Source organism: Rattus norvegicus, chromosome 3, assembly GCF_021556685.1.
Source record: "Rattus norvegicus strain SHRSP/BbbUtx chromosome 3, alternate assembly SHRSP_T2T, whole genome shotgun sequence".
In the NCBI taxonomy this organism is placed as follows: Eukaryota; Metazoa; Chordata; class Mammalia; order Rodentia; family Muridae; genus Rattus; species Rattus norvegicus.
This window is the reverse complement of record NC_141536.1, coordinates 106,553,088-106,574,922: the sequence shown is the minus strand read 5'-3', so window position 1 is coordinate 106,574,922 and position 21,835 is coordinate 106,553,088. Positions and strand designations below refer to the sequence as shown.

Sequence of the window (21,835 nt, the reverse complement as noted above, 5' to 3'; positions counted from 1 at the left end):
CCAGAACTCACTGTAGATAGCCCTCCTGCCTGCTGCAGGTCTCAACCAGGTGCACACAACTGGGTTTCATCACAGCAGGTTAAATAGCAAAATGCTGGCTTCTTGCAAGTTTGTTGGGAGGTCCATTCTGAAGACACAGTAGGCTGTCAGCTTTTGGCTCTGTCCCCTCTACATTTTAAGTGCCAGGACTCTCCTTCCAAATGTGAACACAGAATTCCTGCCCTGCCATATACCCTGGAGATCACAATTTTTGTTATACCTGAGAAATATAAGTCAAGGTTCAGGGAAAGACCCTGCCTCAAACAAATCAGCTGAGAGTAATAGAAGAACATGCCTGACAGCTGCCTCTGGACTATGCACAGGCATGCACTTACACACACACACACACACACACACACACACACACACACACACCACATTCACATACACACACACACACACACACACACACGACACATTCACACTCTCTCAATGCTTCTGTATTTACTAGGAAGACCATTTTTCATTAGGTCTTTAAGTCTTCTGATGTTAAGTGCTAGGTAATTCTCCCTGCTCAAGGCCAGAGAAAGCTCAACTATAGTCCCATCTGCCACAGCAGGGAATAAATGAGGTTCTCCCAGAGTGTCCAAGGAAACCAGAGTTCTGAGTTCACATGTCTTTGAAGGAAGCGGCTTCCTTAACTCCAGACACCTGTGTGATGTCCGTTCCCCCTCTGATTACTTCTTTCTATTGACTCTGTATTTCACATTAGCCTTTTTGCACAAGTCTCTTTGGAAAGTAGACACTGAACAGCTGGTGTCTTCCTCCTGTGTGAACAAGGCTCCTTGAAGCAGAGCCCATCCCTGGGCCTGGGAGAGTGTCGGAGGCATAGCAGTCGATGTGGCAATGATAAGGGGTAGATTCCCAATGGCTGCGTGAAGGATGGATAGAGGTGGGTAGGTAGGGCACGCAAGTATGGATGTGTGAGTAAGCAAAGAGAAACTAGGTAGGACAGGCTCTCTGTTGCTACCCAGAGAGCCTCTGTGACCCTCCTCCCTGGAAGCTGGCTTCCGCCTGGAAGGACAGTGACTCGGTTTCCCAGTCCTCTCTAGGGCCTGTCCTCTGCTGACAGGCCACTTCTTCCATGAAATGGGGTGGAGACCTGGCTCTGAGGCTCACCCTGCTGCCTCGGTTTCAACTTGTGCTCATTTGTCCATACTTTTGAAATAACTGATTACTCTACAGCCACAAGACCCCCACAGTCTTGACGGGTACCCTCTTGGAGAAGCTTCAGTGTAGACCGTGCCTCTGTGGGGTTTCCCTACAGGTTTCCAGTTCTGGAGCCTCCTAGGTTCATTCCTAAGAGATTAAAGCCAAGGAGCGTGTGCCCCAAGCTCATCATTGTTATTTTCAAATAATCCAAGAACAAAGTTCTTTTCCCCAGAAACCAGGGCAAGTGAGACAGGGTGTTGCTATATAGACCAGGAAAGCCTCAAACTTGCAGCCACTCTACAGTTTTGACCTTTGAGTGCTGGGATTATAAAATATAGTACCACACCCAGCCAGCTACAGAATTCTCACATGATAGGTTTTTTTTCCTAAATATGGTCCCTGAGTTTTTAACAAAGCACAGTAACGAGCAGACGTGGCCTGCAGCCTTTACTCACCTGGGTAGCCTGGGATTGTAAAGCAAGGTTTAATGCTGTCCTTCTCCACTCTCTGGACTGTTATGGAAGTAACCGATGTGTTATCAGAACCTTTGTGAGAGCAGACTAATTCTCCAAGGCATAAGTGCAGGTGAAAGGGTTTTCACGTCGTAGGAGGTCGCTGTAACTCCTGCAGCCACAGAGATGGCAGCTGCTCTACAAAAAGCCACTTCTCAACCCTGATGGTTGTTTCTGTTCTAAGCTCCTCTTGCATCTGGTAAGCTTGGACACTGGTGTCCCAGCAAAGAGGTCTTCTGATTGGCACAGGGTATGGCTGCTTTAAGGGAGACCCCATGCCCTCCAGTGCCTCCTGCAGAGAACATAACACCAAATCTGTTTCCCCTCCTGTAGGAGCAGCTTGAGAACTATGACTTCACCAAGTTCCACTCACTGAAGCCCAAGCTGATCGAGGCTGTGGACAACATGCTGACCAACAAGATCTCATCCCTGATGAGCCTCATTAGCCAGGAGGAGATGAACATGCCCACGCAAATGGTGCAGGGTGGTGCCTTCGATGGCACCACAGAGGGGCCCTTCAACCAGGGCTATGGGGAGGGAGCCAAGGAGGGTGCTGATGAGGAAGAGTGGGTCGTGGCTAAAGACAAGCCTGTGTATGATGAACTCTTTTATACACTGTCACCCATCAATGGCAAGATATCAGGTGTCAATGCCAAGAAGGAAATGGTGACCTCCAAGCTGCCCAACAGTGTCCTGGGCAAGATCTGGAAGCTGGCCGACTGTGACTGCGATGGCATGCTGGACGAAGAGGAGTTTGCACTGGCCAAGCACCTCATCAAGATCAAGTTGGATGGCTATGAGCTCCCAAACAGCCTGCCCCCTCACCTTGTGCCCCCCTCGCACAGGAAGTCCCTGCCAAAGGCTGACTGAGAGTACAGAGCTGGGATGGGAGGGGTGGTGCCTGGGCCTGAAGTCTGCTCTGCCACTGACTTGCTGAATGTCCTTGGCCAAGATTCTGTCCTCTCCGTGACTCAGTTTCCTCATATGTAGGGCAGGGAGGGCAGATTCTGGACACTAGATAATGTCCTTATACCTCTAAAGTCCCTAAGTTTCTATCAAAATATTAAGAAGACAAAAAATAAAAAAAAATTAAGAAGAGCAATATATAGATATGAAGATAAAGGTCTAAGAAGAAAAAGAAATTATCCAAAGAATATAGGTGTGACACAGGCTGGCGAACTCTGGGGACTCAGGGAGTGAGGAAGCTCATTGGAGTCTTCAGGGCTGTGCTGGACAGTTCATTACCATGAACCTCTGTCCTTCACAGGCACTGAGAGGCGGCAAATGACCTAATTTATTTTTCTTACTGTGTTTCCTGCTCTAGCTAGAGAGGGAACAGAGCAGAGAGCTTCTGCTCTCCACAGACTGACACCAAAGAGAAGACTGATCCCCAGGTTTGAAAGAGGATGTGCCATGTCTGTGGGCCATCTGCAGCCCCCAGCAGAGTAGGCAGCCAGGCCAGGAGAGCCAGTGTTGTCCCAGCACCTGCTGCCTGATCCTGCCAAGCCTCCCGCTCAGCAAAGTCGGAATTCACAAACTGTGGCCCCCTGGAAGACCTCTAGACCTCAAATCACGCTGAAGCCCGGGCACTGCCTCCTTGCATTTCATCCATAGGTTACAGCAGAGCTAATTTATCAGACGTAAGGAAAGAGACAGTTCCTGTCTGTCACTAAGTGTGCCCTTTGACCACTGAATGTCCCCAAGGCTTTTGGGTAGGTGGTAGAATTTAAATTCAATAAAGCCATGTCTTGATTTGTGTGGAGTCCCAGAGCCTTTGGACCCAAGTAAAGAGACCAGCCCCATCCTGAGCCATCAATGGAAGAGATCAGTGTCTTGGTATTGATGCTTTGGTTTGATTTTTAAAGAAAAAAATGCATTTTATTGTGTCCAGTTGTGTTTTTCTCACACAATGAAGCCTGTGCAGAAATCTCTCTGTAACACCTTTTCTTCCAAGCTATACACTTCACATCAGGAGTGCCCATCTGGGGCCAGGATCAGGCTGCTTCTGACTGCTCAGTGTTCTCTCCCAAGCCCTTGAATTTCTCTGCCCCACTTATTCAGGCACAGGGGCTGCTTCTACTGTACCCTGCTCTGTGGCACAGCTGAGGAGCACTGTCACCATCACTGACAAAGCAGGAGTCACAGCACAGCAGTGACCACATGGCCCAGCCCCAACAGCACCAGAAATGAATGAATGTGAACCTTCACAAAAACACTCCAACCCCTAATTGTTTGCCTCTGGCAACCTCAGGGTCAGAACCAGTGACAAGAGAAAATGCTAGAAGCTCACCCCTGTTATCCCAGCACTTGAGAGGCAAATGGAGGGGGATTACCATGAGTTCGAAGCCAGCCTGAGCTACATCCTTAGTGTTATGGTAGTCTGTGTAAAACAAGAGTACTTACGTCATCACTCACGTTCCCTATCTTACTGTCTAAATAATTGCTCTAAGAGAAACATGGTGCCCTTTACTCTGAAAGCATGTTCTTACTAATTGGACACACACAGGTGAACATTTGATCCTGGGGCTGTAACTGAATGTGGGCATTTTTGTGGTGTGAAGACCCTGGTGTCCACAGAGTGGTGATGCCTTGGGGCTGCCTTTCCTCCCAAGTGTCTTCTGCTTTCTCTGCACAGTTGGCATATATCTACCTAAATATAATCACAAATGTATGTCTCATGAGTCTCTCTAAAATGCGTCTGTATATTCAATGTAAATATGACCAAGTAGCTTTTATACAGAACCTCAGAGGAGGCCTTTCTAGGGACAGCAGGCTAAGATTTCTGGGGTCTCCCTCCCCACTCCTCTCCATCTTCTGCTGAGAGAAACCTCTCAGCTAAGCCTTACCCTGCTCTGACCCAGTGATGTTCTTGAACAAAAAGAAATCATGGGTCTACTTTTTGCAACATTATCTTGTTCTTCATAATAACTTTACCGGAAGAACAAACACCAGAAATGGTGATAAAATGAAAGATTGTGTCTTCTCAGGACCGATGAATGCACAGTTCCTAGACTGTTCAGAAACTCCTCCTGCCTCATGCATATGTTTACTCTTTTGCCCCACCCTCATGTTCGTTTTCTGTGTCACAGAAATATTTGACAGAATTCAATTTCAAGGAGGGAAAATTTAAACTGGCCAATAGTCTGAGAGGTCAGCTGTGAACTGGAGGTGAGGCAGAATACCATAGCAGCCGGAGCACACGGCAGAGGAGGCTGGTGCCTCTTGGTAGCCAAAGAGCAGAGACCCAAGGCAGCGACTTTAAAGGCATGCCTCAGTAACCTGCTTCCTTATCCCTTCACCTTCCATGGATAAATTCAGAACCCTTATGATCCAGTCACCCCTACTGACCAAGCCTTCAGTACATCACCCCAGTTTTCAAAGAAGCCAGGTCAGAGTGTTACACACTGGGGGGAAATGAAGTATGTAAAGTCTGACTACATACCTACTTGGTGCTCTCCCTGGTTCTTAAGACCCTACTTGTAACTACCACCAGGCATTGGATCACAAGACCCTCTGCAGGTGAGGAGAAGTAAGCACTTCAGCTGTCCTGCTATCCTTATCCTCCAGTGGAGCCCTGCTGAGCGCAAGGAGAAAGAAACTGTCCTTGGACCTGTAGACCTGCTCTTGGGGTAGCAGATGGCCAGGTAGCATTGCTTCATGCTTCAGCCTATCGGCAGGCTAGCCTGAATTTATTCAAGTAATCCAGGGCCCAATTCAAGAGCAAATCAGGTTACATAATAGTTAGCAACAATAAATCACAATGCTCTATCCTTTAAAATCTTAAAAGTACCAGTCCTCACTGGCTCTGACTTCTTGTAAAGTGCCCACTCTTCAAGAGGTAAGTGGTCCCTTGGGTCCATTTTAAAAGGAGATGGCCATCCCTTAGAGATCTCACTGAGGACAAAGGCCCTACTGAGGCTCACAATCCTGACAGGTTGAAAGCCCAGGCTGAAGGACTGTGAGGTGGGTACTACTAGGGTGGGCTGAGAGAATCTGAGCACATTCCAGAGATGCAGGCCTATCTGATGCACCTCAAGAACCTCTGGCTCAGGTGTACACCACCTGCAGAAGGCATCAGGCTTTTCCTCTGTCACTCATGTACCCCATGAGGGTGCCAGCCTGGACTGTCATTTAGCACAACATACTATTTTTTTTCATTCTTACCCAGAGGCATGAGGTTTGGGTAGAATAGACTCCTCCCCCTTTTCCAGGATGGATCCTGATTAGGTTAAGCCAATTGGAGTATTTCATTCCCCATACCACAGATACTGGTTTAAAAATACATGTGTTTCTCAATTCAATTCTCAGCAGTCACCACCCCAGCACTTAGGAAGATGTTCCACATAGTCCCTCTTCCCTAGAACTGTAATGTAAAACAAAGGCCTTATAGGTACGATGCTGTAAAGGTATTGAGAGGAGGAAGCGGGAGGAGATTGGTCTGGCAGAGAGGAGGCATTGAGGAAGGCATAGGAAACCCAGATGTGCAATGACAATGTTTAGGATGCTGATGCAAACAGCACGTGAAGTCCTATTCCTGCTAGACTGTTTTTCAGTTATGGCCAATACACCCATCTGTATCATTCAGTCCATCTCAAATAGAATGTTCAGTCTCTTGACAAATATTTCAAAACCATTGACCTTTTCACCAAGGTGAAATCACATCACAGGCAAAGAGGAGCTGCTCCTTGTACAATATGCAGTGGCTCTAGTTGCCACTGAGCCAGGGGGAGACATGGGTAGGAGAGCAGTCCTCTAATCCCATCCAATAATATCTGTTTTATTGTACTTTATGTGTACAAGTGCTTGTCTGTATGTATGTGCACTGCTTGAATACTTGGTGCCTGCAGAAGCCAGAAGAGGGCACCAGACCCCCTAGAACTGGAGTTGCAAAAGGTTGTAAGTCTCCTGTGGGTGCTGGAAACTGAATCCTGGTCCTCTGGAAGAGCAGCCAGTGCCATTGACCACTGAGCCATCTCTTCAGCCCCACATCAAACAACTAAATAGTTATCTCTGCTTAAACATACCAACAAAGCATGGTACAGTTCTGTCTGACCTCAGACCTCACAAACCTGGAGGAGCTAAGGCCAGAGTTCCTCAACCCCAGAAGGCTTTTCCATGAAGTTTTCCCTTACAGATGAGACTGGGCACCTTCAGGGTGCTATGGCTGAAGACAAGGCTTCCCCTACAAAACAGGAACTGGGCCTGGAAGAATATAGAGTTTCTCTAGAATCTTCCTTAGAGCTGACTGTAGTCTGGGGCACTAGGCACCCCAGGCAGGGTGAGCACCTGCCCTGATGGTTAGCTAAACTCAGGTCCCAGTCTCTAGATGGTTGTGTGTGGTTGTCTTTGGAGAGTCCAGGATAGGGAGGGAGGGCTACAGCACAGGGAAGTGTCCTTGTGACCAAGGCTTATGAGAGGGGAGATTAAGACTACTGGCAGGCAGCCTGTGGGAAGGGGTTGTTGCTCACAGGGGAACTGTGAACAGGAGCTGCTCTCCCAGGCATCTTATGTCACAATTCATCTGTCACTGGCTTCTCAATGCTTAGCTAAATTGAGCTTGTGGCCCAGATCTATTTAAGACCTGGGGAGCTAAGCCCAGGACACTCCAGCACCCTGTGGCTATTCCTAGTTAGGGAGAGGCTGTCAGATTGCTCCTTCAATCATCCTAGGATGTAGTGCAGAAGAGAAAGTGAGTCCACAGCTTTCTTCCCGGTCATATATACCTCTGGCTGAGACCTCAGCATTTTGCAATGTTCTCACTAGAGCCAACAAGACCATCAGAGCCAAGACCCTCCTCACCTGCCAACAGCAGAAGCAGCCAGGGGATGGGTAGAGGATGAAGGAGGAGACACCCTAGCAACAAGCCTAGAGCATTCTTGAGCCACCCTCTCCTGTCTGGGCCCCGCCCTGTAGCAGGTGGGAGGACAATGCTGCCTGTGTGCTGACAGGCTGGCAAAGGGGAGGGCCATACTATGGCTATAGCCTGACCTTTCTGGTGGCCTCCCTCACTCTCCAGGCTTTGCTATTCTGTATCTACATCCAGCAGTGGGACCTCCTAATGAGGACCTGGACATCAGCTGCCAAGGTGAGCAGCCCCTACCTTCCTTCTGCCAGCCAAAGAGCAGGGGCTAATGACTGTGGTGCTAGGACTAGCAGTAGGTGTTCAGAGTAGAGTCTGGGAAGTTGGGATGGGGGTGACTCTGGGTCACTCAAGGGCAGGCTACCAGTCAGGCTTCTTACTGGCTTAGGTTCTTTCTAATCCACAATCTCTGTCCTTCAATGGGGACAATGTGGCAAGATAGGGCCTCAGACTCCTGGCAGGAGGATCATCGGTATCCACAGTACTTCCCAGCCCCCATCCCTCTGCCACCTCCAGACTCGGGGAAATGTCCAGTTGCCATTCACCCTCAAAGAACTACAGGCTCATAGGCTAGTTGTCCCTTCAACCCTCCACCACAGCGTCTGTGACAAGGAGAGCCGGGCCCAAAACTCAGCTCTGCTGAGTTCAAGTTTGGCCATGGACTCTGAGTATGAGATAGGCCATGTCCGCAAGCTCCAGGCTCAGCATACACACATGCAGGAGAAGACCTTCATCAACTGGATAAATAACATCTTCCGACTAGGACGGGTAAGTAAGGTCTGAGTACTTCCAGTTCTGGCCAGTAACCTGGGGATCTGCTATGGAATCATTTACCTGTAGCTATTCTAGCCTACCCCTCCCAGGCTTCAAAATGGGGTGGGCAGGGAATGCTGGGCTGACCCCTACGTCTGCCTCAATCCACTCCTCAGGTAGGCATCAGGATCCAGAACCTGTACACAGAGCTTGCTGACGGTGCCCACCTACTGCGGCTGTTAGAGCTTATCTCTGGGGAGGCCCTGCCAGCGCCCAGTCCAGGCCGCCTGCGTGTGCACTTCCTGGAGAACAACAGCCATGCCCTGGCCTTCCTCAGGGCCAAGGTTTGTTCCGAAAAGGTGTTTCTTGATGGAGAAGGGTGAGCTGGGTGAGCAGGAGCCGGAAGTCATCAAACAAGGCCTAGGCCTCAGACAGAGCAGGCGATCTGGGCCTGAATACTAAAAGTGCAGCTGAGTGAGGCTCAAGAGGTGTAGCCAAGTTCTCCTTGCCCTGTATACTTGTCTTAGACAGCCACCAGCTGGCCACAGCAGGGACCATCAATAGCTCTATCAGGACAGAAAGCATCACCGTCTAACGAGGGAGAATTGCAGGGTTCTTCGCTGGAAGAAAGTGAGTGTTCTCAATCTTCTCACTTCATAAAGCTGGACGCATAAAATACAGGAATGTGCCTCCACACCCAGCTTCTTTATGAGCTATAGTATACAGCAGGACACTCATGGAGGTGACAGCCTAAATGCTCTAGATAGCTCAGAGAACCATCGTCAAGACCGGACAGGAGAGTTACCCCAAGCAAGCACAGCTAAACCACAGCTTTGACTTCCCCTAGAATCAGTTATTGAGAAATTCCTGAGCTGGGTGTGGTGGTTAACATAATTAATCCCAGCACTAAAAAAGCTGAGGCAGGAGGATCTCAAGTTGGTGCTACCCTGAGTAACATAGGACAGTAACTGGATTCATGTCATCCCAAGACAAATACACATATGTAAAACACACACCACCACCAACAAAGTCCTGAATATGTGCTGATTGCCTCCCGTTATGATCAAGTTTATTGATCAGCAGATTATTGCTAAACACAAAGTCGGGAGGATTGACTCTGGAGAGCCTGGAAGGAACAAACAAGCTCTCCTTCGCTCCAAGCTGAGGTGAATACAGAGGGATGAGGGGGCCAAGGAGAGAGGGAAGCGCACAGTGTATTCTTCAGAGACCAGTGGGGTACAAGAGAGAACACCCACAGGGTACAATGCCTACTGAGGTTCTGCTGGCAGGACTAGAGATCAGCACTCGGCTGCTCTGGTCTTATAGGGCATCTCTCTTTTCCTTGTTCATTCAGCTCATTGTTATTACATAGTATACTAAGAACTGAGGCTGTATTAGGGAGCAAAGCCGACACCCTCACCGTAGCAGGGATGAGAGCAGTTATGTATGTTTAGGTGGGAGAAAAAAAAAATGCAGTTTCAATTTCAAATAAGGTGGTTAGAGTAGGCCAATGTTGAGAAAGCCACACCAAACTAGAGGCTTAATGGAAGAAAGGGTTGTAATCATGCAGACATGTGGGGATAACTTTCAGACAGCTGAGACAGCCAGCCTATGCAAGGACACCAAGGCCTGCATCAGAATCAGGTACTAGGCATGCTGTCAGCAAAGTGTGAGAGTCCTGATCTCAGAATTCTTCAGCCTTGTGTCACACGACTCGGTAGAGACAATGGAGCCGGAGGGTAACTGGCAGATCCTATGAGGCCCTGATGTGTACCTGTCATGAATTAACCAGTCCTCCCAGAACAGAGGTTTCACCCTTACGGCCCACAGCCACCCACTGTTTGCTCAGATGCACATGACTGGACCTGGGCCTGGGTTCTGGAGAATCTGGCTGGGTGGGGCTGGGGACTCTAAACTTCTAATAGTTCTGCTGGAGATGAAACACTGGTTGGAGACTGAGGTTTGGGAATGATCCGGGGACCCAAGCATCCCCTTGAGATGCAGCAACACTAGGAGAAGAAAGCGGTAGACATTGGCTCTGTGAGTGTGTGTGTGTGTGTGTGTGTGTGTGTGTGTGTGTGTGTGTGTGTGTGTTCTCACTTGAGAACTCTCATTTTCTGCACCATCTTTGAGGGTCCTCTACCCAGTGGCCCAGTCTAGCTTATTGAAGACTTGGACCAATGACCCAGCCTTTAGAAAGCCATCCTTCCCCTGCCATTGTTGTTTACCTGCTCTCCCTGTGGGACCTCTGCTGGAAGAGGCAGGCCCCTCCCATCCCACGGTCTCCTAGACTCATTTCCTCAGGACCATAGACTTCATGGCTTAGCCCGATCAACTGTGCCCACAGGTACCCGTTCCCTTCATTGGGCCAGAGAACATTGTGGATGGAGACCAGTCACTCATCCTGGGACTCCTCTGGGTCATCATTCTGCGTTTCCAGATTTCCCACATCTCCTTGGACAGGGTACGTCTCAGGCTCCAGTGCCTCACGGCCTAGCCCAGCCCTGGCTTCATCTCAGACCCCTGGGGCAGAGCTACTCCAGCCATGTCGATGATCCCTTGGTGTTAAAGGAATAGTGACTGAGAAGTCACCCTTCATCTAGGGGCAAAGGACCCAGAATGTTGCCATCTGCTGAAATAAGAGCTAGAGTTCTTCACACTGACTGGGGACTAGTCACTCACTTGTGACTAGTGGCCGTCAGCCACTTCCATTCTCGGACTGTCATTTGTCACTGAGTCCCTGCCACCTTCACAACACCATAGTGTGCCACCAGAGGAAGTCAGATATGTAAAGGGACCCCAGATCAGACAGAGGTTTACAGTCTGCAGGATCTTGATGACCACGAAACAGTATTTTCATGGTCTCCATCTTTTCCTATCCCTCCTTATCCCTCCTCTTGTGCTACACCTGGCTCAGAAAATATAATGTCCTTATATCTATCAAGTTTCTGTTCTATGAATTTCAAAGCATCACCCTCAGCTCTGAGCCAGTGGGATGGGCACAGGGGGTTGGGAGATTGAGAGTCTAAGTTTAAAAGTCGTGGATTTGACACGGGAGGCCCATGGATTGGCTCAGTGAGTAAAGGTTGCATTCCCAGGGCCCTCGGGCTGTTTCCCTGATTAGCTGGGATCCTGGGCAATGTTCCAGCTTCTCTTACACTTCACTGGCACCACCAGAGGAAGTTAAGTTATAGACTTCATCTCAGCAATGTATGAAGGTTCAGTGACTGCCACGGAGAGCTGATGTGAGAAGGCCTCATGCCCAGCCTGCAGAAAGCTTGAGGGCAGGACCATAGGGAGCCCCCTATGGCTGGCCCATCAGAAGGGCTGTTGTTAATAATTACTCTTCAGGAATTAGCTTTATGAGGAGGGAGGGCCTTGAGACCATGATTGGGCCATGAGGTGGGAAAGCATGGGAAAGGAACACAGTACACTAAAAATAGCAGAATGGGACCTTAAGGGTAAAAAGGGACTCCTTTTGAAACATGGAGTGTTAGCCATCAGCCTACTCCTTAGACCTGATCCCATAGCGTGAATCAGGCCACACCTCCCCATGGCTGTGCCTGGACAATATGTGTGATGTGTAGCTCCTCTATGTTCCTGGTCACCTACACTACACTTAACTAAGTCACCATCTCTCAAAAGTTATTTTTAAAAAATCAGAACATTCCTTTGCCTGAGAATCCATCTAAGACCCCTTGGGAAGACTGCTTGGAGGTTTGCTCTAGAGATAAAGGCTGCTATCCAAAGAGGCTCCTTTCTTTGGCCTCCCCCCAGTCCCTTTCATGGAGTGTCTCGGGCGTCCCAGAAGGTTCTTATACCTTCCAGCCACTTCACACACTAACCCCTCGCTGTCTTGCCAGGAGGAGTTCGGGGCCAGTGCAGCTTTGCTCTCTGCCAAGGAAGCCCTGCTGGTGTGGTGCCAGCGGCAGACAGCCAGCTACAGCAATGTGGACATCACCGACTTCTCCCGAAGCTGGAGCGACGGCCTTGCCTTTAATGCCCTGCTCCATGCTCACAGGTGCACCTCAACACCGGGGCCTCCACCCTCTGAGCCAGGGCCCCAGGCTGGAAGCTGCCTGCCCCTCCTCACAGCTCTACACCCTGGAAAGAGAAGGACCAGTGGGCCATAAACAGAGAGTACCTGGGTCTGAGCCCTGCTCTAGGCCTGCCCTCCCCTTTCCTTTAAGTGCCACAGTCAGCAACTTTGCCTTTGACCCCTGCCTTCCCTACTTCCTGTGCCTCTTCTCTTCCCTGCCCTCTCTCTAGCTAGTGTCTGCCCCGTCCTGTGTCCTTGCCCTTCTACCACAGTAACCCTCCCTCCTATCAAATCCTGTTTATACTCCAGCCTGAAGCTTGCAGAACTCTCAGAGGAAAGGTCACTTAACAGTGGATGGCTAGCATAAGCGGGCCAAAATCAAATTTTCTGTCCTCTGCTAGGCCGGACCTGCTGGATTATGGTTCTCTGAGTCTGGACCGCCCGCTATATAACCTGTCCTTTGCCTTCCGCGTGGCTGAGCAGCAGCTGGGCATTGCCCAGCTGCTGGACGCAGAGGACGTGGCAGCCCGGCATCCAGATGAACGCTCCATCATGACCTATGTGTCTCAGTACTACCACTATTTCTCCCGCCTGCAGCAGGGGCAGACGGCCCGGAGGAGGCTGGCTAAGGTTAGTAATAGAGGGAGGCAGGTCTGTCTGGCTGTCCCTGTGCCTTACTGGCTTCATGGCCCTGGCCGAATGGCCTCACTTCTCTGTGCTCCACCTGTGACATGGAGGTGACAACTCCTGAATGACGGAAGACTGTTTGAGCGTCTACAGGAGGGACAGTAAAGTATCTAGCACTGGCATACATGAGAAGCCAGTGGAGTAGTGACCCTTTCTGGACTTCTGCCTCCACGGCCCTCAAAAACTGTTAAGCTTGTGATGGGGTGAAAAGGCTTACAGAGCCAAGTCTTAAAGGACATGCATGGCTCCTCAGCTCTGTTGAGCAGACTCTACACTGGGTCCATGCTTTCAGGGGGCTACACGGTGGGTGCGAGGGCAGAGGCTGAGGCCTGGACAGGCTATCCTCAGGGTTAGTGTCTTAATGGTGGTGGGGAGTCAAGAACTACGAGCTGATTTAGGAAGAGGGGCAGAGGAAAGAAAAGGCAAAAGACAGAGGAGCGACCTATAGTGCCTCAACCTGCAGATGAAGTGGAAAGGGCAAAATTGGATGGAGGAGGAAGGCAAGATGTGCTCTCGGGCCCAGTTGTGGAGAGAGTGCTGCAGTCTCTTGGGTGTGTGTGTATAACACCCCTGCCCATCTGTGGGGCGGGAGGGGAGGTATTTTAGTGCAGCCTCAGCCGAGAGAAGGAGTGTCAGCCTACAGGGACAACTTGGGCTGGCACTTGATACTCGGTGGTGGGGCTTTTGCTCTGAGGCCCACCCTAAGTGTAGCCTGACCAGTGCTTGGTCCTCCACCAGGTCCTGCTGCAGCTGCAGGAGACGGAGGTGCTGCAGGCTCAGTACGAGCAGCTGGCGGCTGACCTGCTCTGCTGGATTGAAGAGAAGCAGATGCAGCTGGAGGCCCAGGACTTCCCAGACTCGCTGCCTGCCATGCGCCAGCTACTGTCAGCCTTTGCTTCCTTCCGTGCCCAGGAAAAGCCGCCTCGGCTGCAGCAGCAAGGGGCTTCAGAGACCCTGCTCTTCCAGCTGCAGACAACGCTCCGAGCCCAAAACCGAAGGCCATTCCTACCTCGAGAGGGCCTGGGCCCTGCAGAGCTGGCGCAGTGCTGGGCAGAGCTAGAGAGAGTAGAGGCCTCCAGAAGCCAGGCCATGCAGCAAAAGCTGCTACAGCTGGAGCGACTGGACACTCTGGCCCGCCGCTTTCAGTGCAAGGCATCCCACCGGGAAAGCTTTTTAAACGATGCAGAGCAGATGCTAGAACAGGCCAGAGCTTCCCTCACCGACCCGGCCACAGTGGAGGCAGCCACTCAGAGGCTGAACATGCTGGAGGCTGGCCTCCTGCCCCAAGAAGGGCGCTTCCAGGCCTTGGGAGAGATGGCAGACATCCTCCAACAGGAAGAGTATCACAGCTGGGCAGATGTGGCCTGCAGGTGAGCATCCTCACAAAAAGCCGAGGCTTCCCTGCAGCACACAGAAGAGTGAGGTGGTTTGTGGAGTCAAAGTTCACTCTTTTTTTTTTTTTTAATTTATTTAATTTATTTTATGTACAGCATTCTGCCTGCATTTGTGACTGCAGGCCAGAAGAGGGCACCAGATCTCATTACAGATGGTTGTGAGCCACCATGTGGTTGCTGGGAATTGAACTCAGGACCTTTGGAAGAGCAGTCAGTGCTCTTAACCGCTGAGCCATCTCTCCAGCCCCAAAGTTCACTCTTAAGAGATAATCCCATGCACACACAAGGTCACCACTAGGTATTACTTACCTCTTCTGGTAAAGCATGGTTCTTTCCGGGTAGCTTCTGATTAGCACACTCAATAAGCAGGCATTTATTTATTCAGCGTCCACCGTATCCTAAAACACTATCATCTATCAGTACTGTGGGCAAACAAAATGTCTTCCCTCGCAAGGAAAACAAGAGAGATAACAAATCAATAAAGTATATGAGAGCAGTTTTAAAAATAGGGGCCAAGCCAGGTGTGGTGATGCACACCTTTAATCCTAGCAGCTGGAAGGCAGAGGCAGGCAGGTCTCTATGAGTGCAGGCCCAGAATGGTCTACATAGCAGACCAGCCAGGGCTACATAATGAGACCCTGTCTCACAAAACAAACAAACGTTGTTGATCTAATTCAGTGACAGCACAGGAGTAGCATGCACAAATCTGTTGACTCAGTTCTCAGTAAAATAAAGAGGCATGCGACTATGAGAGACCAAAGCAGGGGGATGTGGCTTGGCTTACCAGAGCACAGCCTCTGGAAGTGGGCGTGGACCAGAGATAAGCAAGGGAACGGACCATGTATATACGGAGGGCAGAGGAAACATCTAGAACAGCCTACCAAAGTGGTGTATTCTTTACCTGGTTGAAAAGTAGCAATGGTGGGGCGTGGTCACAGGACCAAGTCCCAGGAGATGAGGGGTGTGGGAGGGAATGGAGGTCAGGCTGGGCCTTAAATAGTAAAGCAAAGGCATTCGGCTGATTTTTTTCTTTTCCTCAGAAAGTTAGGAAACCACAGAGTCTTGTGCAGAGGAGTGACACACTGTAACCTTTGTGCCAGTGATCACCTGGATGCTATGCTGGGGCAGGCGGAAGGGGGCAGGCCTGTTTAGTTATGAGGCTGGTGCACAGTCCTGGTGGAGAGATGATAAAGCGGTGGCGCTCTGAACTCAACTTCCTATTTGATTCTGAGACAGGGTATCCCAAGGACAGAACTTACTATACAGACCAGGCTGGCCCTGAGACTGGCAGTTAGGCCTCTCCTCCCGGATCCTGGGATAGCAGTCGTGACTGCCCAGACCAATGGATATATTTTGAAGATAGTAACAAACAGATTGGAGTTAAGAAACTGAGCTGACGTGGTTTTAGTCTGTGTGTCTGGAAAGACAGTTTTCATCCATAGAGATAGGGACATGTGTGTGTGCGTGTGTGCGCGCGTGTGTGAAAATCTCAACCTTCCAGGCTCCCTGGCTCCAGAGGTGCCACTGTTCCAGGGCAGCCAAGCTTCCTTGCCCCAACCTGAGGTAGACCACCCTTCCCCCATGTTCTTTAGGCAGAAGGAAATTACTGGGCGCTGGCGGAGACTCCTGCAGTGTCTACAGGAGGAGAGGAAGTGCCTGGCGGGCACGCAAGCTGTGCTGAGTCTGCTGCAGGAGGTGGAGGCTGCCACTGACCAGCTTGGGGAGCTGCAGGTGGGCAGTAGATCAGCTGAACTCTGGGAGGTCGTTTCCCAACACTGGTGCCCATAGGTACCCAGCACCTGGCAGTGCATTGACCACTCGTCTCTGCCCAGGGGTTGGCGGGCTCCACGGCCTGTGAGCCACAGCTGGCAGAAGTAGTGTTGCTGCTGCAGAGCCATGACCTGCTGGAGGCCCAGGTGTCAGCCCACAGGACCCATGTGAATCGTCTTGTCCACCAGACGGCACAGCTGGACTCCTCCCAGGGCACCAGTGTGCAGACATTGCAGACTAAAGCCCTAGCACTAGATGAGCTCCACCACAGCCTGGTGTCTCTTGTCAGAACCCGGTAAGGGTCTGCCTCAACTCCTCAACTGTCTGTACAACTTCCCTGTGACTTTAATCATCTCCTGCCCAAGCAGAAATCCCTCTGGTCTGGCAACTTCCTCTACACTGCCCCTGAGCCCCGAAGCCTCGGTCTTACTTGTTAAGCCATTCTGGGAAAATCTGCCTACGTGGCAGGTCTGATCAAGTGGGCAACCCCCTCCCCATGCTCTTAATGGTCCTTTCTGTCTCCCAGACGAACCCTGCTGGAGCAGACCCTCCAGCGGGCACAGTTCCTGCACAGCTGTGAAGAGGAGGAGGCCTGGTTGCAAGAGCACAGACAGCTAGTGGAGAAGGCAGCCCCGGGCCGGGACCTCACTCAGATCGCTAATGCTCTGCAGAAACACAAGGTGTCTGCTCCTTTGGTCTCTGACATCCCGACCTCCTTGCCAGTCAGGCTTGTAACCCTCTCCCTCCTTTCACAATTCTCCCACTCCCAACCCTACTAGGCTCTGGAAACAGAACTGCATCGCCACCAGGCTGTGTGTATAGATCTCATGCAGAGGGGACGCAACCTCAGTGTCAAAGAGCCCCTGACACAGCCAGATCCTCTGGAAAGGGCAGAAGCAGTGCAGGGAATATGGCAACTGCTCTGGACTGGAGCCGCAAGGCGGCGCACCCGGCTGCAAACAGCACTGCTAGTTGGGCAGGTAGAGCGTGCGGGGCGGGGCCGGACGCCGGGCGGCTGAGCACTCAGGCTCGTGCTAGCTCTCATCCTTTTTCACCTTCACACAGTACTTTTCTGACTTGGCCGAGGCGGCTTCCTGGCTTCTCCAGCGGCAGAAACAATTGGAAAGCGCGTCCTACGGGAAGGACCAGTCAGACTCCGAGGCCCTGCTGCAGCAACACCTGCGTCTGGAGCAAGGCTTGTGTGCCTTCGCGGTGGATCTGCGCGAACTGGAGGATCAGGCGCGGGCTGCTGCAGCCCTGGTGTCGCAAATGGTGCACACGGGGACACGGGAAGGACCCAGACACGTGCCTCCTACACCAAATGTGAGGTCTCCCCAGAGTATTGGTGTTACATGCTCCTCCCTCCCCCAGTGAGAGTCTTTGTGTCCCTGCCCAGAGCTGATGGTATACATCCCCCCAACCTCGACCCCTGATTCCAATATCTCCAGTCATAGGTCATTTGTAGTTCTCTGTAAAGCAGTTAAGAGTATAGAGTCCAGCTGGGCTTGGCCTGGTCTGCCCAGCACAACTTAAGAACAAGCCCCCAAAAGCTTTATTTTCTCCACCCTTCATCCTGAAAGTCACTTCAGTTCCTTAATTCGCAACCTTAAAAAAGCCCCACACCCTTCTCCCCTTTCTCTGCCCAGCTCTGTCCCACGCACCTTTAAAGCTGCATTTAGAGCCTCCAGATTGTTTTACCTAACTTGGCCATTACGTTGATAGATAGCTGAAGGCTTTCCTTGGCTCCAGCATGCTCGTGATTCCTCACACCCCAAGGCCTTTTCCTTTAAGTTTACCCACAGTTCTCATAATTAATAATTTAAAAAGTGGATCTATGTGTTAACAAGAAACTAGAATACCACCACCCTCTACAAATGAGTTAATCGAGATGAGATGGGGCAGGCTACAGCCTAAGAACTCTCCAGCAAAGAAGCCTTTTGATTCCTTGTCCAAGGCTGTTTCTAAACACCACACACACACACACACACACACACACACACACACCACATACCACACACACACCACACTCACAGACACACACACACACTCACAGACATACACACACATACTCTCACACACACACTCACACACACACACCACACTCACAGACACACACACACACTCACAGACATACACACACATACTCTCACACACACACTCACACACACACACGAACACCACACACACAGATACACACACACAGTTTCACATGCACACTCACACACACCACACACACACACACACACCACATACCACACACACACCACACTCACAGACACACACACACACTCACACTCACAGACATACACACACATACTCTCACACACACACTCACACACACACACCACATACCACACACACACCACACTCACAGACACACACACACACTCACACTCACAGACATACACACACATACTCTCTCTCACACACACACACACACACACCACACACACACACATACACACACAGTTTCACATGCACACTCACACACACACACACACACCACACACACACACACACAGTTTCACATGCACACACACACACACACACACACACACACACACACACGCACTCGGCCTGTGACCCTTCATTCCTAGCATTATATCATACCAACACAATCTGTTTGCTGGAGGCAATAGTGGTTTTTCCTGCACCTGGAGCCCTGCTTTTCCCTGAGTGCTACTTGTTAAATAATGGGAGCGATCCCATGCCTCTCTGCATGTCCTCTGTCCCTATCTGGTGTAGGCAGAGACACAGATAACCAGGCCTGGCTCCTGGCATTTTCAGTCTTTGCTTTTCCCACTATTGTAACAGGGGTACAGAGTTTAAGTAAGCTTCTGCCAGGTGGTAAGCCACTCAGTCACCTAAACTGGAAACTCCAGGTACAACCACAGACCCCATCTTGGTGGAGGTCCTGCCTCTTGGTAGGAGCTAGGTGTGGACACACTGCCTTCCTTCTTCACAGGTGCTATCTGCCCTGGGCCTTCCAGGAGAAGACCCCAGGACAGCTCCCCAGGCCGAGTATGACTTCCACTTCGACTCCAACGCCATTCTCCAGGCACAGGCTGACTTGAGGCAGAACTATGAGAACCTTAGGGCCCTGGCCAAGGTAATGCTCTTTTCTAAGAAGTATCCATAGCAGAGCATGGGGCACATCTAGTCCCAGATGTTCTGAGGTAGGAAGACTGCACAAGTCCAGGTGTCCATGACCAAAACCCACAAAAGGGAAATCATGCTTGCCTGGTATACTTAAGGTCCAAGGGGTCAATTTCCTGAACCAAAAGAAAGAGAAGTGAGGGGGTTGGGGGTTTAGCTCAGTGGTAGAGCGCTTGCCCAGCAAGCGCAAGGCTCTGGGTTCGGTCCCCAGCTCTGAAAAAAAGGGAAAAAAAAGAAAGAGAAGGGAGGGGAGGTTAATCATGCCCCTACTATAAGCTAGAGTAGTGTTCTCAACCTTTGGGTCAAGGCCCCTTTGGTTGAATAACCCTTTCACAAGGGTTGCATATCAAATACCCTGCATATCACTAATTTATGTTATGATTCATAACAGTAAAATTACAGCTATGAAGTAGCAATGAAAATAATTTCATGATTAGGGGTCACCACGACATGAGGAACTGGCCTCATGTATTAAAGGGGCTTAGAATTAGGAAGGTTGAGAACCAATGAGCTAGAGTCTGTATCATGATCCAGGAACAGAGCAGTGACCACCATGTTTCCTACTCTAAAGGATCTTACAGTATGACCAAGATATCAACAAATATTTAAATGTGTGTGATATGGGGGCCTTATACAGCTTAGGGTGGAGTCCGGTGGCACCTTTGAGGAAAGGATATTAAACAGAGACTTAAGACACATCCAAGGGCAGGCAATACTGGAGAAGTCAACTGGGTCCTGAGGAAAAGCTGGGAATAGGCCCAGTGAAGGAGGCTGGGCCTGTGGCTCTGGCGACCAGTGGGGCAGCAGCTAGAGCAGAGTCTGGAGAGGCGTGTGGAGCTTCAGGGCAAGGTGAAGCAAAAGTAGGTCAGTCATGGACCCTCAGCTCTCACCAGCTTTCTCTGCCAGATATCAAGGGCACAGATGTGGCATAGTTGTGGAGACAAGACTCGATCCTCTTAGTGGCTTGGGTGGGCAGAGACACACCCCAGACCTCTCTGATTGCCCTCCCGTGGGACACTGTCCCTACACCCTGACCTTGGCTTCTTCCTCAGCTTCACAGGGCCCGACTTGAGGAGACGGTCACCCTGTTTAGCTTCTATAGCTCCTGTAGGGAGCTCCAGTCCTGGCTGGAGGCTCAGACAGCCCTGTTCCAAACATTGCAACCTCAGGGTGACAACTTAGAGGTCACACAGCTCAAATATGAGGTAAGCCACTGAGGTAATGGGGACCAGAGTTTCTACTACTCCGGCATTGCTTCATGGTTTTAACCCATTCTCCATATTTGCTCTGGTTCTGTCTGGGGAGAGCCCAAGGCTATAGACCTGACTCTGAGGGCTAGTGACTCAGATGCTTCCTTCTCAAGACAAGCAGGGTGTCTTAGAGCTAAGCATCCCCAGGTCCTCTGTCACCCAAAGGGGCTACGGGGAGAGAAGAGCCTGCCTCCCAGAGGTCTGGGTCCTCCTCCTCAGAATGTTCTCATGACCTTGGCCACTGGAAAAGGCCACTGGGAGGAGGCCATCAGCACTGCTGAACAGCTGAAGCAGAGATGTCCAGGACACATCTCGAAAATCCAACAACAACAGGAGGAACTGAAGCACAGGTGACAATAAGGGGTGGGGATGCAGGGTGGGCGGGCCTTGCTTGGTGCATCCCACCGTACCAGGATGGTGCTAAACAGCGAGGAGAGGGCAGAGGACCACCAGCCTAGAAGCTTCTGTCCTGGTAGGCTCAGTCTAAGGCCTCTGATGGGATGGGTGGGTGTCGTTGGGTGGATGGGAGGTGCCCCTGTGCTGGATACATCCCCAAATCCTCTGCTCAGGTGGCAACAGCTGGAGGCCCTGAAGGAGGAGAAACTCCTGCAGCTGACACGTGCCATGGAGGTGTGCAGTCTTTTACAGGAGTCTGAACCCACACGAGCCCAACTGCTAAGTGTGATAAGCAGGCTGGAGGCTCTGGGGACGAGAAGCTCTGGGGACAGCCACCGTACCCTGCAGCAGACCCAGCAGAAGGTCCTGGTACTGGAGAAGAAGATCTCCTACTGCCAAAAAGCAACCATAGAGTATGGCCAGCTTTGGGATGGCGATGGTGGCCGGGGAGACAGTGAGGACAGAGGGAAGCTCTAGTAAAGTGAGGAAGGGCACAGGAACTAGGATGGGGAGATGGCTAAGGTGTGCTACTGGAAGAACGTGAGCAGCAGCCAAAGACTGTGCTCTCGTGACCCGGACCAGCAGGTCGTTCTTCCCTAACAAGCCTCAAGTGGGAGGGCCAGGAGACGAGGAGATAAAGAAGACAGGAAAGCCAGGGCTGGAGTCTTGCTCAAGCTGCCATATGTGAAACAAATTTATTAAGAAGTACAGCATCTTATATACTACGTGCAGGGGAAGGATGGCCAAGGTAATCAGGAAGCTAAATCAGACAGTGCTGTCAAGAGAAGACAGGATGCCCCAGACAGTCTGCAAGGTCTATCCCTGGG

General features: G+C 50.8%; 2 protein-coding genes across 4 annotated transcripts in view; both read left to right on the top strand.

The window, feature by feature from the left end:
* The window catches only part of Ehd4 (EH-domain containing 4), a 63,794-nt gene extending 59,440 nt beyond the window's left edge, over positions 1-4,354 (top strand). The window contains exon 6 of the mRNA NM_139324.2: positions 2,037-4,354. Within this exon, the coding sequence (NP_647540.1) occupies positions 2,037-2,573 (537 nt within the window). The 3' untranslated portion in view covers positions 2,574-4,354. The remainder of the gene's footprint in view (positions 1-2,036) is intronic.
* A 3,356-nt stretch (positions 4,355-7,710) lies between these two features.
* Sptbn5 (spectrin, beta, non-erythrocytic 5) overlaps positions 7,711-21,835 on the top strand; it is a 41,462-nt gene continuing 27,337 nt past the window's right edge. For all 3 annotated transcript variants that reach the window (XM_087655176.1, XM_087655177.1, XM_087655175.1), the window contains exons 1-16: positions 7,711-7,788; positions 8,163-8,331; positions 8,493-8,660; positions 10,664-10,780; positions 12,180-12,337; positions 12,757-12,985; positions 13,781-14,412; positions 16,029-16,167; positions 16,269-16,501; positions 16,733-16,886; positions 16,986-17,186; positions 17,272-17,529; positions 19,172-19,315; positions 20,415-20,567; positions 20,832-20,962; positions 21,182-21,421. In XM_087655176.1, the coding sequence (XP_087511302.1) occupies positions 8,221-8,331; positions 8,493-8,660; positions 10,664-10,780; positions 12,180-12,337; positions 12,757-12,985; positions 13,781-14,412; positions 16,029-16,167; positions 16,269-16,501; positions 16,733-16,886; positions 16,986-17,186; positions 17,272-17,529; positions 19,172-19,315; positions 20,415-20,567; positions 20,832-20,962; positions 21,182-21,421 (3,068 nt within the window). In that variant the 5' untranslated portion in view covers positions 7,711-7,788; positions 8,163-8,220. The remainder of the gene's footprint in view (positions 7,789-8,162; positions 8,332-8,492; positions 8,661-10,663; positions 10,781-12,179; positions 12,338-12,756; positions 12,986-13,780; positions 14,413-16,028; positions 16,168-16,268; positions 16,502-16,732; positions 16,887-16,985; positions 17,187-17,271; positions 17,530-19,171; positions 19,316-20,414; positions 20,568-20,831; positions 20,963-21,181; positions 21,422-21,835) is intronic.